The sequence below is a fragment of the Podarcis pityusensis genome (genome assembly GCF_964106645.2).
Source record: "Podarcis pityusensis genome assembly, chromosome: 9".
Classification (NCBI taxonomy): domain Eukaryota; kingdom Metazoa; phylum Chordata; class Lepidosauria; order Squamata; family Lacertidae; genus Podarcis; species Podarcis pityusensis.
The window spans coordinates 54,031,044-54,047,992 of NC_138034.1; the positions used below are offsets into that span (position 1 = coordinate 54,031,044).

General features: G+C 45.3%; 1 protein-coding gene across 3 annotated transcripts; it reads right to left on the reverse strand.

Moving 5' to 3' along the window:
- Positions 1 to 599: 599 nt before the first annotated feature.
- CYP2U1 (cytochrome P450 family 2 subfamily U member 1) lies at positions 600 to 16,501 on the reverse strand. Of its 3 annotated transcripts, XM_081020444.1 has the most exons (6): positions 15,682 to 16,499; positions 9,459 to 10,094; positions 5,785 to 5,946; positions 4,547 to 4,714; positions 2,573 to 2,780; positions 600 to 2,210 (listed from the first exon to the last, which is right to left on the reverse strand). In XM_081020444.1, the coding sequence occupies exons 1-5, from the start codon at positions 16,124 to 16,126 to the stop codon at positions 2,602 to 2,604; spliced, it is 1,590 nt and encodes a 529-aa protein (XP_080876570.1). In that variant the 5' UTR covers positions 16,127 to 16,499; the 3' UTR covers positions 600 to 2,210; positions 2,573 to 2,601. The 3 variants fall into 3 exon arrangements, with proteins under 3 accessions (XP_080876570.1, XP_080876569.1, XP_080876571.1); XM_081020443.1 differs by having other exon boundaries at positions 600 to 2,780; positions 15,682 to 16,498; XM_081020445.1 differs by lacking the exons at positions 600 to 2,210; positions 2,573 to 2,780 and adding an exon at positions 3,522 to 4,191 and having other exon boundaries at positions 4,508 to 4,714; positions 15,682 to 16,501.
- Between the last annotated feature and the right edge of the window lie 448 nt (positions 16,502 to 16,949).

The window sequence follows — 16,949 nt, forward strand, 5'->3', positions numbered from 1 at the left end:
TCTCCTAGAAGAGTCGGGAGAGACCCTCTGGAGAGCTGCTGCCCACCACTGTAGACAATACTGAGCTAGATGGAGTAGAAGTTGGTACAAGACAACTTCCTGTGTTCCTATGCTAGGGTGCAGCTTTTCCAGCCAGTCGCTACAGCAACAGCTGATCCAGCTCAGCAGCTCATTAGCATATATTTAAAATTATATGGTGGATTTAGAAATAATTTGAAGGCATATCTGTTTTGTAGCACTTTGTAAACCACTTTGTTTGTGGTTTCCTAGAAAGAATAATTGGAACAGGACTTTTTGTTAAGAGATCCCTAGCATGTCCTCCTTCCCACATCGCCATTCCAGTCCTCCTGCAAAAAAGCATATTCATTCCTCACCAGTTTCAAAAACAGAGTCCTCCCTCTATTTTTTGTATATCTGCAAATCTCAGGGTTTCTCTAAGCCTTCTGATAACTCCCCTTATGTGCAGTGATGGTATTGTTTTGGCTACATAAACTTACAGTACTCACTCGAAATATCTATTTGAGGGACCAATAAGAAACCAGGTAATAATAGATGCTCAAAATATCTGTTTAAAAAGCAAAATCGGCTTCCAGACAGTATTGCTTTTAAAATAAAAAGGTTTATTTAGACAAAGATTCGTACTGAGAAACAGATCTCAGGCTGTATTTAGAAAGATAGGCACCTTTTAAAAATAGCAATGATCTCAAATGCTAGTTTCTAACAGCAATTATATATTCCATACTAAAATTCTAAACAAGGCATTCATTTTGTTTTGTTTTTCATGGGGGAAAGGGAAGAAATAAAGCAGGCAAGGTAAACATCAGCAAGATATAGGCAATCCATGTAATATATATTATCATTCATGAGGCTCTTAACAACTACTAAAATATAGAAATACAGATCTTTGGATCCTGACAAAATTATAAAGTGCTTCATTAAAAAGGCTGCCTTATTACAAGAGGGCTTACATGCCATACAAAGAATCAGTTGCATTGCCAGCCATGTTGCCCCTGCCACACTCTGGCTGTTTAACAGTAGTCAGCTGAAAATTAGCAGTGCAATTTTAGTTTTTCCATTGAAGTTTCCAGTTAACCAAGAATGGCCCAAGGAGTCCAAGTCCCCTTTCCTAAAGGTTTCTCTGCACTGCAGGCTTTCTGTAGCTCATACCTGCACAGTGTTGATTCATAAGCTCCTACCCCGTTTGTCTCAAGTCACTACTTCCTGGAAATGAATTGGAAATGAACTCCATGATTATATCAAAGCAGCTTATCCTCTGCCAAAAAGGCCAGCCCAAGGCTTTGGCAGTATGGCTTTACCTCCCAGGATATGCATGTATTATTATCATACATGCATGTGTCTGGGGGAACTGTTATGTGCCAGCCATCTTCCTAGATGGCCCTTATTTAAAATTACCGTATTTCAGATGCACACAGATAGCACAGTGAAGGAATGCAATTGCCTAAATTCATGCTAACCACACACACAAAATGTTCCTGTTGTGTGTGGATCCATGCATTACCGTTTGTGCCTTCATATCCCCATTAGCAGGAATAAACAGAGGTACCAAGAGACAAACCTCGTGTACCTACAGGTGTATATATAATTTGAGCTGTGAGCCTCCTGTGGAAGTGATCTTCTCCCTCCTTGGACGAAGAGGAAAGAGATTCTGTATGGTTGAAGGCAGCAATGCTTCTGAATACCAGTTGCTGGAAACCACAGGAGAGGTGAGATTTCTTCGGCTGAAATCCTGCTTGCTGGTTTCCCACAGACATCTAGTTGACCCCTGTGAGAACAGGGTGCTGGACTAGATGGGCCAGCAGGCTCTTCTTTATGTTCTGAGAAACCAGCTGTGCACAGCACTGATTGTCTGGAACGGTGACATCACTAACCCACCTCCGCTAGAGTTTTCAACACTTCAGAAATGCTTCTATGTTTTTAGTATTAAAGGGGACAAAATGCACATTTAATGGAACAAATGCACACTCAATGCTTTGAAAGTTAAAAGAAAGAAAAGCAGTCAATCAGTCTGAAACATGAGGGAAGGGCAACCCTGAAGACTTGAATCAGGGATGTGTAAGGCTGCTCTTTTCACAGTGAAGGCGGATAGAAGTCAGACTCACCCCACAGGAGCAAAAACCACAGCAAATCCTGTTTTTATTATACATCTCTCTGTACCTTCAATGTGGCCATTTTAAAGGATGTCACGACTCCTGTATAACAGAGAGATACCCACTGTTGTTGTATGTAAAACTGAATTTTTATGTTTTTCCTCCTTCATTTCTAAGCAAATATAAAAAGCCACTCAATGCCTGACACTTCCATTAACAGTCTCTGCACCAGTTGTCACTTGTCGTCCGGCAACTTCGAAGACTAGAAGCTTTTATTCCTTTTCCGCATTCAAAAAGTTTCAACACATTTAATGGAAGAGCCCACAGGCTAAGGGGAAAGTGCTTTATGAGCCTGTGGGTACCCTGTGGGCTGCAGGTTTCCCATCCCTGCTCAGGGTTGGCGATTTTGTTACTGAAGTGCATTTCATATAATAGCCCTGAATTTTCGTAAGAGTAATACAAACTTCATGCAGTGTTCTTGTCTGAGGTTCCTTCATCTCTTTAAGGCAATGATGTTGAATGGAAGTGGAGCTAAAGTCAGGCCAAATCTTCCTGCCATCGATGGCTTCTCCATGTCTTCGGGAAATTGAAATGTGAAATTTTGCAGGAGGCTCACAAACATCAAGAACAGCTCCATCTTGGCAAGTTGTTCTCCCATGCACACACGTTTTCCTGAAAAGGAAAGCAAAGTGGGTGAGAGAGATGAAAGGGGGGGAAACTTCACAGTTTAAATAAATATTAATAATCTCTGTGGGAATCCATTTCCATTGATGCAATTCTGGGCTGCATCAATAGGAGTATAGCATCTAGATCAAGGGAAGTAATAGTGCCACTGTATTCTGCTCTGGTCAGACCTCACCTGGAGTACTGTGTCCAGTTCTGGGCACCACAGTTCAAGAAGGACACTGACAAACTGGAACGTGTCCAGAGGAGGGCAACCAAAATGGTCAAAGGCCTGGAAACGATGCCTTATGAGGAACGGCTAAGGGAGCTGGGCATGTTTAGCCTGGAGAAGAGGAGGTTAAGGGGTGATATGATAGCCATGTTCAAATATATAAAAGGATGTCACATAGAGGAGGGAGAAAGGTTGTTTTCTGCTGCTCCAGAGAAGCGGACACGGAGCAATGGATCCAAACTACAAGAAAGAAGATTCCACCTAAACATTAGGAAGAACTTCCTGACAGTAAGAGCTGTTCGACAGTGGAATTTGCTGCCAAAGCGTGTGGTGGAGTCTCCTTCTTTGGAGGTCTTTAAGCAGAGACTTGACAACCATATGTCAGGAGTGCTCTGATGGTGTTTCCTGCTTGGCAGGGGGTTGGACTCGATGGCCCTTGTGGTCTCTTCCAACTCTATGATTCTATGAGTCTATGATTCTATGATTCATTTTTTAAAAAGGAAAGAAAGAAATGCTACAAGGTCCAGGACGTACGCTATGATAACCAGGCTTTTATAAATCCATTAAGGCAGTTCCAAATTTATTAAGCACAAAGACCCCTGAAAAGAAATGGTATAAAATAATCCTCTTTATTCACTATCAGACTAAACTGGTTTTGCTGGATCCTGTCCCATATAAGACAGCTAAATATAACTTAATAGACCAGAGATGGGCAGAAGGTAGCTTAGAATCTCCCTGTTGAACTCTGGGTGATTTGACTGGGAAGGGTTTCCAACAATAGCAACAACCGCAACAAAAAATAACTTCCCAACTAAATTAGGCTGCTGAAATGAAGAAAGCAGCAGGAGGAGCAGACTATTGTGTCGAATGACTATGAGCTCCGTTCAGTTCTGGTACTGAAAGCAAATTCCTAGAATTAGAATGTGCTCAGAGGTAAATCCTGTTCTTTAACTTTTGAACCACTTTAAACCTTGGGAGTTTTAGTAAAACAAAGCCTGAAGCCTGTCCTCCTCTGTAATAGACTATAATAGACTGTGAACCACTCTGAGATCTTATGATGAAGGGCAGTATATAAATCCTAATAAAATAAAGTAAAAATAAATAAGAGAGAGACCAGCAAGCATTTTCCTGGCCTTCATAAATGCTGAACATACAATACTTAATGTACACTGCTTTAAAGATGTCCTACTGCAGTTCGAATCCCCACGACAGGGTTCGCTCCCATTGCTCAGTCCCTGCTCCTGCCAACCTAGCAGTTCGGAAGCACGTCAAAGTGCAAGTAGATAAATAAGGTGGGAAGGTAAACGGCGTTTCTGTGCGCTCCTCTGGTTCACCAGAAGCAGCTTAGTCATGCTGGCCACATGACCCGGAAGCTGTGCGCTGGCTCTCTCGGCCAATAAAGCAAGATGAGCACTGCAACCCCAGAGTCAGTCACAACTGGACCTAATGGTCAGGGGTCCCTTTACCTTTACTATCAAGAGATGGTGTCCCCACCATCTGCAACCCCATCCCTCCTTACACACACCAAACAGAGTTGAATTACCAATTCCAAAAGGAATAAATGTTTCTTTTTTGATGAGCTGGCCATTTTCATCCAGAAACCTTGCTGGGTGGAAATCATCCGGATTCTCCCATATGTTGGGATCTCGGTGCACGGACCACAAGTTTGGAATGATTATACTGCCCTTTGGAATAGTGTAGCCCTGGAGAACTTAAAACAACAACATATACACAACCAGAGAGGGACACAAATTAATAAATGGCATTACCCTTACAGAAATATTTTACACACAGACATATTAATCACAGGAACATAAAATACTTGTGTTTGGGTTGGTTTGGTTTGTGGGAAAGTGTCGCTTCGTGACTGAGAGAATGCATGCTTGTTTATTTCTACGTGCCATTAAAATGGTATTGTGGACTTCTCTAGGAGCGGGAAGGGGCAAATAAAACCCTCACCAAGGGCACAGAAAACGAAAAGCTTACCAAAAAACACAGCCCCTTTGTTATCAGAGCACTTTGTAAACACAGGGGTTGCTTGCTTTAAGTTTGTCAGCTGCTAACAGATACCATCTGACCTAAAGGAGGAGCACACCCCGTGAAGCAACACTGCAAAGTCCAAGCTGCAGTTTACAGCAGCTGAAAATCAGCCCTGGGTGACTTGACTAGTTGCAAAAGCAGCTCATTAATGAAGTATCTACTACATGTGCAATGCCTGGAGGTGCACAACAGTTCAAGCACTTAAGAAGACTTTGGATTTGATATCCCGCTTTATCACTAGCCGAAGGAGTCTCAAAGCAGCTAACATTCTCCTTTCCCTTCCTCCCCCACAACAAACACTCTGTGAGGTGAGTGGGGCTGAGAGACTTCAGAGAAGTGTGACTGGCCCAAGGTCACCCAGCAGCTGAATGTGGAGGAGCGGAGACGCGAACCTGGTTCACCAGATTACGAGTCTACCGCTCTTAACCACTACACCACATTGGTTCTCTTAAGCCTGACCACAGTCCATTCTCACTTCAGCTCTAGTATTGCTCCATAAAGCAGATAAAAATGTGATAATGGGCAATTTGCCTGTAAAACTTCAGACTCTCCTGTCCCTGGCAACCCTGGAAAGCTGCTGCCAATCTAGGATAGACCAAAAGACCTAAAAGGATAGACCTAGTATAAAGAAAGCTTGTTCAAATTTCAGCCTTCCTTGTTTCTCTCCAATGTGAAAATCAGCTTTTGGCTAAATGAACTCGTACCAAAATGTGAGAGCAGCAGCCTATCAAAAACGCTTACCTGTAGTTTCTGAGGCCATTCGAGGAATTGAAAGAGGTACAACCACCGTCATCCTTTGAACTTCCATGATGGTTGCTTCTGTGAAGGGCATACGTGCCTTGTCCACAAGGGTAGGAGGCCTATTGCGCCCAATGACCAAATCAATTTCTTCCTGGACCTTTTCTGTGCAAAACAAGAGACAGTAAGATGAGCACTGGGACTAAATGGCTAAATTAGGGTTGCCACGTGTCCTCTTTTTCCAGGACACATCCTCTTTTTCAGGGGTAAAATTTCTGTCCAGGTGGATTTTGTTAAATTTGCCAAAATGTCTCTGGCTATACTTTCTGGATGAGACATAGACATAGCTGGTGGATGAAGGCTTTCCTCTTCTCTTCTCCTGCCCCTCTCAGCAATATATTACAGCTTCTATAGCCTACTTATAGTAGGGGCATTTAAAATGAGTGTCGCCTCCTTTTTGTTCTTCAAATTAGGCAACCCTAGCTAAATGGGCTTTATGCAATTTATTTACTTTACATTAGGTTTCTATGATGGCATCATGCACTTCTGGGATTAGTGAGCAAGGCTGCAAAAAGAAGAAGAGAGAGATTACACTCAGACCTCTCTCTTTTAACAAATTAAATACTAATTGCATGTCAAACACTGCCCTCCAGTGTCTACAATCAGAAGTATTACTGCTGTGATCCTAAACATGCTCGACTTAAGGGCACTTCCAGATTTTTGCTATTTTCAGGTGGGATTTAATCATATACTAGCAAATTCAGGTTATGCAGTAAAAGTTTGCTGGGCTCTTGCACACATACAGTCAGGCTTTTTGCAATAAGGAAAGTGATGGGGAAATGCACTGGAAAGTATGGGATGGAAATTGCTTGACATGCGGTCAGCTATTCTGCACACAGAGCAGAACAAATGTTCAATAAGTAGCCAACGTCACCTAACATCCCCCAAAACTTTGCCACACTAAACAGGATGGATGCTCAATAAACAGATTGTCTGGAAGTGACTTTAGCCACGGTACAATAAATGTAACTCTATCTGAATTAGATAAGATTAGAAAAGGTCTTTACAGTGAAGGTTATGTTAACACCTTTCAGAGAGCTTTGTGTACCACAGACTGCCATCACACCATCATCTTTTGACATTCATGCCACTACGCATCTAACAAACACTCAAAACGCAGCTGTCTGTTTTCTGGAAGGAACTAAGAGAATCAACTTTTGGGAAACAGAAAGCTTTAAATGTACTCCAAGAAGTAAAATTGACTGATTTTAGGTTCTCATCACAGCTATGTGATTTAGAAATCGAAATGGCTATGGGGTGGAAAGAGAATGAATAAAAGCTGGAATATATTAAAAACATTAGGTGACCATTAAAACCAACTTTACACTTTTAATATAACCCAACTATTATTTAATATAATATTTAATATAACCTGACTCCAAGGATACTCTAGGTCTTTGCCCCATGAGACATACAAACCCAGTAGTAAGAAAATCTGGCTCTGTATGTATAATAACTTATTAAAATCAACCCCATCTGCAGCCATCTACTTGAAACTGTCCAGTTTTTTTTTACAGAATTGGGGAGTGGGTTAGAGAATGTTGTGGCAGAGGAGAAGAAATGTATTAAAACACAGAAACACTATTTCTGCCTGCAGCTACAACTCCCATCATCCCTGATCATTGGCCATGCTGGCTGAGGCTGATGGGAGTTAGAGTCCAACAATACCTCAAAGGCCAAACAAGTTCCCAGCCCTGCTATAAGCTGTTAGAGTCTCAAGGAATCCAATTTGCTATTCCTCCTTGGTTTCCAGTTTTTCTTTCTCCACCAACACTCAAAATGCCATGCTCTCGAAAACAACAAGCATGTCTGGAAACCAAGCCTTATGAGGAATGGTTGAGGGAGTTGGGAATGTTTAGCCTGGGAAACAGGAGACTGAGAGGAGATACGATGGCCATCTTCAAATATCTGTCACATGGAGGATGGAGCAAGCTTGTTTTCTCCTGCTCTGGAGGGTATAACCCAAACCAATGGATTCAAGTTACAAGAAAGGAAATTCCAACTAAATGTTAGGAAGAACTTTCTGGTGGGAAGAGCTGAACAGTCTCCCTCGGAAGGTGGTGGACTCCCCTTCCTTGGAGGATTTTAAGCCAAGTTTAGATGGCCATCTGTCATGGATGCTTTGGCTGAAATTCCTGCATTGCATGGGTTGAACTAAAGGACCACTGGGGTTGCTTCCAACTCTGCAGTTCAATGATTCTATGTCCAGTACTCATTGAACTTTAGGTGTGAGTGGGTGGGGGAGTTGTCATTTTGAAGTTTGCTTTTTGTCTCTACCTCAGGATTCACAAAAGCATGCCCATATCTATCTGCTTTTTCCTCAGTGACCCTGTTTTGGGTTCCTATAAGAACATAGTAAGAGCCCTCATGGATCCAACCAGAGCCTCATTTAGCTCAGGACCCTATTCCCCCAGTGGCCTGTTAGAATTCCTGATCTATGATTGCAGTCATTGGATTTTTGTCTATCACATGACAGTATATGTTTTGACTCCAAAAGAGTGGGAAGTGACTGAGACTGGATGTTTGTATTACTGTGTTCCGTGAAGTGGGACTACTGTCCTTTGTTCTTTTTCTCTTTGCTGTCTGATGCTATAGAGAGAGGGAGCCATGTTGCAGTGCTCCGTGTGTGTTTATATGTAGATAAAGTAGATTAGTCAAAATGCTGAATTGTTGAGGTCTGTCACGCGCATGATGCACAAACTCTGCGGATCTCTAAATGTGCCAGTGTTGGTTGGCATCGGTCGCTGCGATGTTCGGACTGAAGAAAGCTTACGAAGCTCTGGAACAATCGACCAGGAGGGAGAGAACATGCCAGTCGGGCATGTGTCTCTGCCGGGGTCTTACTCGAGTGTAGGCTGAACTCCTGACATGGCCAACCAGATGCCTATGGCAACAAGCCCCAAAGGAAGACCTGAGAACAACTGCTCCCTCCATCGGCTACTACAATTCAGAGGTATATACTGCCTCATAGATAGATAGATAAAAATGGAAAGCTGTCTTTACACTGTAGCATGAGAGAATAGCAGGCAGGCAGGCAAGCGAGCAGCACAGGTGGCCACTGGCCAAGGCAAGCTGTTTGAAGGAGGGGGGGAGGTGCCCTATATTAAACACAGTCGCAGCGAGACATAACAGAATGGGACAGATGCTTCAGAGAGGAGTTTGCCGGACCACTCTCTGAAACGCCTCCCACCCTCCTTTAAAAGGGAGCGAGGATTGGGGCAAGCTGTGAGGGGACGTGGGCGAAGTCTAAAGCAAGGGGGGGTTTGGTCACCCAGGTGTGAGGGAAGGGGTGAGGTGAGGGGGTGTGGTTGGCAAGCAGAGTGAGCAACAGGGGTGGCAGCCCTGTGTGTTGGTGTGTGTGTGCCTAGAGAGGGAGGGGGACATCATTTTGACTAGTACCCATGGATAGCCTTTCAGCACCAAAGTACTGTGTTCCCTGTTAGAGGCAGCGGGTGATTGTTTTCCATGCAAGATTTGATCAGAAGGGTGCAGCTGTGGCCATATTATACACCCAGTTCTTCCGAACAATGCTGTGGAAAAACCCCCAAAATGGATAGCTTGCATAATAAGAGCAAACCCAATTAAGAATCAGCCACTGGAGAAAGAATGACATTTACTTTGTTCCTGTGGGTGAAGCGACATGTAAAGCAGACTCCAGAGAAGGGTATTGGATGTGGTGTCTGTGCCTGCGATGAAAAGGTCCGCAATAATAAAAAACAGGTAGTCTTCAGTGAAGCTGCTCTCGCTGTCTATTTTCCTTTCTTCATCTGCATGAAGGAGGTACATGTCGATGAAGTCTCGGGGATTCTGGCTATCGAGGCTTTCCCGGTGCTGTGCGATAATAGTCTTCAGGAAGGCCGTGATATCCAGCTCAATCTGCCTAAGCACTCGGAAAGGATAGATTGGGAGGTAGTAGAGCCAAGGGCAGATGTTGACCAGAATCATGTGACTGTTCAGGCTTAGCTCCAGACCACGAGACATGAGCTTCAGCATGGTCTTGAGGCTGGCGTCGTCATAGTCAAAGCGCCTGCCAAAGGCCATAGAGCAGATGACGTTCGACACGGCGTTGCCAATTATGGGGAAGGGGTTGAACTTCTCGTCCCCATGCTTCAGGATCTCTGCTTTCACATACTTGAATTCTTCGATTATTTTAGGCTCCAAGCTGTGCTTTCCTAGTCCAAAGTGACGGAGGGTTGAATGGGAGAACTTCCTCTGTTTCTTCCACACCGGGCCGTAAGGGGCAAAAACCACACCTGGAGGAAAAGAAAGGGGTAAAACATTGAAATCGAGAACAGAGTTTTCGGTTTTGTTTGTAAGATACCTTGAAACTTTGAACTACAGGAAATCCTGGGTTCTCCCCAGTTTTCATTTCATTTCATGGGATGCGGGTGGCGCTGTGGTCTAAACTACTCAGCCTCTTGGGCTTGCCGATCGGAAAGTCGGAGGTTTGAATCCGCAAGACAGGGTGAGCTCCTGTTGCTCTGTCCCAGCTTCTCCCAACCTAGCAGTTCAAAAGCATGCCAGTGCAAGTAGATAAATAAGGAAAGTAAACGGCATTTCCATGTGCTCTGGCACTTGTCATGGTGTCCCGTTGTGCCACAACCATTTTAGTCATGCTGGCCACATGACTCGGAAAGCTGTCTGTGGACAAACACTGGCTCCCTCAGCCTGAAAGCGAGATGAGCACCGCAAGTCCAAAGTCACTTTTGACTGGATTTAACTATCCAGGGGTCCTTTATCTTTACCTATTTCATAATATTTACACACCGCTTGATTTTAAAAAACAACAACAACCCAAAACCTCAGAATGGTTTATGAAAAAGTTCATTGAATCATAGCATCGCGGAATTGCAGAGTTGGATGAAACCACAAGGGTCATCTAGTCCAACTCTCTGCAATGCAGGAATCTTTTCCCCAATGTACAGCAGGAGGATGGACAAGATGATGATCTGGGTACCATCCAACTCGATGATTATGTGATTCTAATACTTTGTGTAAAGATACCCACATGTTGATGATGATAATTGCATCTAGTTACCAGCAAAATTTTAACAACTCCAATTAAAGAAGGGTTCCCACCTAGGCAATAACAAGATAACAGTAAGACAAGAAACAAACAAGGATAACCAGTTTAGTCATTGCTCACTAGGATTATATTCAATTAAGCAGAAAAAAGTACAAAATGGAAAATAGAAAATTATAGGAAGAGGCAACAGAACTACCAGAGTTATTGGAATTATAAAAACTGCTCATCTCAAAGACCCCCTTCCCTTCTCCATTAGAATACCTTGACTGAAAATAGTAATTAAGCCCTAGATTTTCAATGGTTGGTTAGTTCTCAAAGCTCCAACATGGACCCCTTTTCACTCTATGCTCTCAAGGACCAGCCTGACGCTATGCTTCACTACAGGACTGGTACCCCCTTCCATTTCTTGCCTTGCTAGTAGCATGGGTTCTGCAGGAAAAATTGCCACGCTCACTTTCAGTAGGTTTTGAGGTTCTTTCACTCTTTTGATCCAGATGTGATTGAACTGTAGGATTTGCTGCCTGCTAAAATTGCAATTTTTCTGTCTCAAGCAGCATTTACCGTATTTTTCGCCCTATAGGACGCACTTTTTTCCCTCCAAAAATGAAGGGGAAATGTGTGTGCGTCCTATGGGGCGAATGCAGGCTTTCGCTGAAGCCTGGAGAGCGAGAGGGGTCGGTGCGCACCAACCCCTCTCGCTCTCCAGGCTTCACGCACCTCTCCGCAAGCAGCGGGAGCCCAGTGCTGGGCTCCCGCTGCTTGCAGAGAGTTGCCTGCATGCTGAAGCCTGCGCGCACTGAGCTCAGCTTGTCCAGGCTTCGCGGACCTCTCCGCAAGTTGCCTGCACGCTGAAGCCTGCGCGCGCTGAGCTCAGAGCATCCAGCCTTCGTGGACCTCTCCGCAAGCAGCGGGAGCGCTCCCACTGCTTGCAGAGAGTTGCCTGCACGCTGAAGCCTGCCCGCGCTGAGCTCAGCGCGTCCAGGCTTTGCGGACCTCTCAGGAAGCAGCGGGAGCCAGCGCTGGGTATCCACGGCTTGCAGAGAGCTGTCTGTTTGGGGGCTGAGGTCGGGGGAAGCTCGGGCTTCCCCCGCCCCAGCCCCGTGCCTGGGGGGGAAATAATTTTCCCCCCTTTATTTCCCCCCCAAAAAACTAGGTGCGCCTTATGGGACGGTGCGTCCTATAGGGCGAAAAATACGGTATATATTCCGTCCCTTTCATTTCATGTAATAAACCATAAAATAAATCTTTATTTATTTTATGCAAGAACTTCTTGTGGGCATAAAGTGAAGGGTAAACAGATATTCATGACAAACGCACACCTTAACTCTAGCAAAAGACCCTAAAGCTCTTGGTAGTGCGTGTATGAATACACATGAACGTTGGACACTCTGGCTCCAATGTTCAAGTCCAAACTTGCATAATAGTATTATTTACACACAGTCTTGATAACAAGTTATCAGGGTACCATATCTTCACATCTATTGTATACCCAAGGGCATTTATACTTGTGATGAAACTGTAGTTGCACTGTTGCCAAGGTATCAACTTGCTCAATTGGCTTTGAGACCAAGCAAGGGTATGAATTTGGTTGCTCCAGCTGAAAATGCCACAAGGGATCCCATTACACCACACCAACCCTTTTATCAGTAAGCTGCTGAAGAGGTATCACTTATGATTAGGTATGGGTGAATCTGCCAATTTCAGCTTCTCCCAGTTTCACGTTTTTCCAGTGTTCAATTCAGTTCTCCACATTTCCACATCAGTTTGCAATTTTTTATTTTTAAAAAGCCCCCATGAAAATACACCAGCATTTTAGCACAAATTTCTCCTATTATACCTATGTTTATATGCAACTTTGCTTAATATACACAAAATATAATTCACTTCTGTATGTTATCTTCACTAATATACGCATTTTAACAAACCCTAGTACAAAGCTGTATACAGCTTGAGACCTGGACTTTTGAAGGAATACCATCTGCCACATCAACCTGCCTTCCTCAGAGCCCTTCCCGATACCATCCCTCCAATCAGGAGGGAGCAGGGTGGCAATGGGAGAAGGGGGCCTTTTAATTAGATAAGGCCCTTAATTTAAGACACATGCTGGAATCATTCTGCTTACTTCAAAGCAACGTTGTTGTTGTTTAGTCGTTTAGTTGTGTCCGACTCTTCGTGACCCCATGGACCAGAGCACGCCAGGCACTCCTGTCTTTCACTGCCTCCCGCAGTTTTTATTCAATTTTATAGAATCATAGAGTCGGAATGGGGGCTCCCAAGGTCATCTAGTCCAACCCCCTACAATTTAGGAATCTCAGCTAAAAAGCATCCATGATCCAACCTCTGCTCAAAAACCTCTAAGTGTAAAACTTCCTTAGTATAAATGTCTCGGTGACAAGAGGAATGGGTCCCATGTTAAAAGGCAAACGCTTCTAGTCATGTTAGCTTTGCAGCATCGTTTTTTGAAGTAGCTACTGAGAGCTACTCTAAATTCCTTTGTTCCTTGTACAAATCTCTGAAAGCTGCTATGGTGCTTAACAGGCTAGATGTTGGGCTACCTGAGAAGGCAGAGCTGCTGCTTTTTGGACTTGCACAACCAAGAATTGACTATGTTTCAGAAGACAGTTATTCTTTGCCCAGGAGAACCAAATTTGGACATGTACGATTATACAAAAGAGTTGCACAATATTAATCTGGAACGTTAGGGGGAGTTTATGTTTGTTTATTGTTTTGCAAAATTAGCAGAGAAACTATGAAAACGGGCAACAGAAGGCAAGCAAGGGATAAAGGAACAGAATGCAGACAAGGAGCAAGCTGTCTCTTTATCTGAGCCGTTTGAAGAACTGCCTCAATATTTTCAAACTCTACTTTCATCCTGCTAGAAACTTTGGAGGGGAACTTCCAAAGACTGTCGAAATTGCAACTCCTGACTACACGGCGGGGGTGTATGTGTGTGTTTGCTGACTGTACAATAATCCCTGTTAGTGTATTTGGAAACTACATTTATCCGCAGCGCTTCTTACAAGTCCAAGTGAATTGTTTGGTCAGAACTGGGAGATTGCCTAGTTATCTGGTGCTCCTCTCCAACTATTTTAGACTGACAGGGAAGCTGCAAAAACAAACACAGCATCAGATAGCAAAGTTTCTTTGTTAGAAAGAAGAATCCTGAATAGGGATAGAACTCACAAACGTATCTCTCTCACCACTGTCATATTATACCGCAGTATTCAACAACAGGTGCCTGTGGTTTCCCTTTGCAGTAGGTTATATGGGAAACCTGAAAGGCAATAGAAAATCTGCATATGCAGTCAGCTACAACAGTCTGCAGCTTTCAACACACAGGTGTTGCTGGCAAAGAAATGCTGGAAACAGCTACATGTGTTAATGCAGAAAAGATGCAGCCTGCAGCATCAACAGAGGCCTCTATGAAGTAACTTATCTTACTCTTACTAAAGGACTGCCAACTATCTGAGAAGTTAAGTACTCAGCTATCTCCTGTTAAACTTTATTGCTGCAGCACTAAAACCGCTAGCACATTTGCAAAGCTAAGCAGGATCCGGTAAGGTTTCAAACTGGATGAGGAACTGCATGCTGAGATTCCTGTATTGCAAGGGGTTGGACTCTTTCTAACTCTACAATTCTTGCATTCACTACCAACAGAATAGGGTACAGTGCGTGCTTGGTTGTGTGTTTTTTGTGTGGGATGCCCGTGACAGTTTGCAAATGGGCTCACGGGCCCAAGAAAGGTTTGCAACCCCAGTGCTACAGGGATTGATGCCAGCGAGATTGGCAATTCCCACTTATATGAGCATCGCCAACAGATGGCCAGAGTAAAACCAGATCTATAGGGTTCCGTATTTTGCTGAACATTTTCTGTACATCCACAGACGCTTCCTCGGTCTCCTCCACTTTAGAACTCTACAGCCCCCTGAATAACTGCAAAGTAATTAACACAATTCCAACATTCTTATATACCGGCAACTAGTGCAGATCTCTGAGTGCAGGTGCTATGTGCTCACAAGGTCTCACTCCTGTCAGCAATTGGGCTGCCGCATCCTGCACTAACTGCAGCTTCTGGATCAAGTGTGACAGAAGCCCAGCATAGAGCACATTGTGGTAATCAAGTCTTGAAAGTCTGCTGGTTTTCCTCGCAACACAGTCTTAGGCAAACCACATTAACACACTCCAACAATAATGTTAGCCTACCTTACAGAGCTGTTGGAAGGATTACATGCAGGACAGTGGAAATATTAGGAAATATGCCCCACCATGTTCAAGGAGCTTAGATGCACAGCTTCAAGTAGCCTTTGCCAACCTGGTGCCCTCCAGATGTTATAGAACACAGCTCCCAGCAGTGAGTGATGGGAGTTGAAGCCCAAGAACATCTGGCTTATGGCAATATATGCAAAGCACTCTGTTAATCCTAAGAAATAGTCTCATCAAGCCCCTCAATCAAAGTCGTATTTCACTCCCTCCTGGCACTCCAAGGGAGGCCTGCAGCTGGACCTGCCACTCAATAATCCTAATAGGACTTCCTTCTTGGGGGCTTATTATTATTCAAGTTATATACCCCAGCCACAGGTGCCACACTCACCCGGCCGCTGGCATCCTGCTTCACAGGCCAATGCATGCAGCTGCCAGGAGTCACAGAATCAGAGAATTGGGGAGTTAGAAGGGACTGCAAGGGTCCCCACCCCCTGCAATGAAGGCCTCTTTTGCCTGACGTGGGCCCCAAACCCACGACCCTGGGGAAGGGCGGCCGAACTGCCCCTTTGCGGATCTGAGCCCTTCCCCACGCCGCCCCCTTTTTGCCTTACCTTTCCTCTTGGAGAGGAGGGCCACTATGGGTATGCTGGGCCGGTCGCTGAAGACCTCGGCCTGGTTGACCAGGGCGTCCCGCACGGCCTCGAAGTCGCTGAGCATGATGAGCGGCCGGCTGCCCACGAAGAGGCTGAAGATGCTGCCGTAGATCTTGGCCAGGGCGGTGAGTAGCAGGTGCGGGGGGTTCTGCTGCAGCGGTTGCTGCTCCCTCCCGGCGCCGCCTTCGCCTTTGGGGAGCTGCTTCTGCCGGTCCATGTTCAGAAGCCGCTTGCGCACCAGCGGGTTGGGCAGCAAGGCGAAGGCGAAGTTGCCCACCAAAGGCCACGGCTTGGGACCCGGCGGGAGCCCCTGCAGCGGCCGGCGGCGGCGGCCCAGCAGCCACCACAGCGCCAGCAGCAGCCCGGCGGCCGCCAGCAGCGCCGAACTAACGGGATCCTCCATCAGGGCGGGCTCGCCGGACAGAAGCCGTGCGCAACGCGGAACCTCCCTTGCGCGCGCTCTGCGGCCCCCTGGAGTCTCCCTCCGCGGATCCCGCTACATCCTCCTCGCGGCGCCGCCTCCTCCTCCGCCTCTGGTTGGCCGCCCGCGGGGCAGAGGAGGCGCAATCAGCACGCCCAGCTCCGGACAGAACTCCCCCGAGGCGCTGCGTCACCGGGGAAAGGGCTTCCCTGGCTTTGACCGTCCAGCCTTATCTCTCCGCTGCGCTCCACCCCAACTCATCTATATCTCTCTCTCTCTGCCCAAGACCCCAGCGCAAAGATTGCCGCAAAAAGCTGGGTGACGATGGCGACTTGCAGCGGCCTGCTGCAGAGTTCAGGGAGGGAGGGAGGGAAGGGAGGAGAAAGCGAAGGGGTCAAAGGCGAAGAGAAAAGCGGAAAAGGAGGGAGATATCTCCCAGACCCATGTTTATTGCAGGACAGGTGCATTCTGCAAGCATTGTTTTGTTCTTGTTATTTTATGTATTTATATCCCTTAGGGTGGGATTGGAGTTTTATTAGTTGATTCAGGACGCGTCCCATGATGCTGCCATATTGCACCCATCTGCAGTAGTTTCTAGTTCATAAGTTTATTGTTCAGCTGACTAAACTTGTGGCGATAGGGCTAATGAACTAATACAGAACATGCATTCATAATATAAGGCGACATCCATGATGTAAGAGAGAGAAGGTGCCAAAGACATCAACAAGCTTAAATCTAGCTTGATTTCAGATTAAAGCTCCCAGTCACCACAGCAATTTACAGGGATTTTATCTAAATGCGTTAT

Excerpts from the sequence above, each read along its gene's own strand:
- CYP2U1 (XM_081020444.1), bottom strand. The coding sequence starts at position 16,126 with ATGGAGGATCCCGTTAGTTCGGCGCTGCTGGCGGCCGCCGGGCTGCTG. Across the intron at positions 10,095-15,681 it reads CCTCCTCTCCAAGAGGAAAG|GTGTGGTTTTTGCCCCTTAC; the intron begins GTAAGGCAAAAA and ends CTTTTCCTCCAG. Across the intron at positions 2,781-4,546 it reads ATTTATTCCTTTTGGAATTG|GAAAACGTGTGTGCATGGGA; the intron begins GTAATTCAACTC and ends TTTCCTTTTCAG.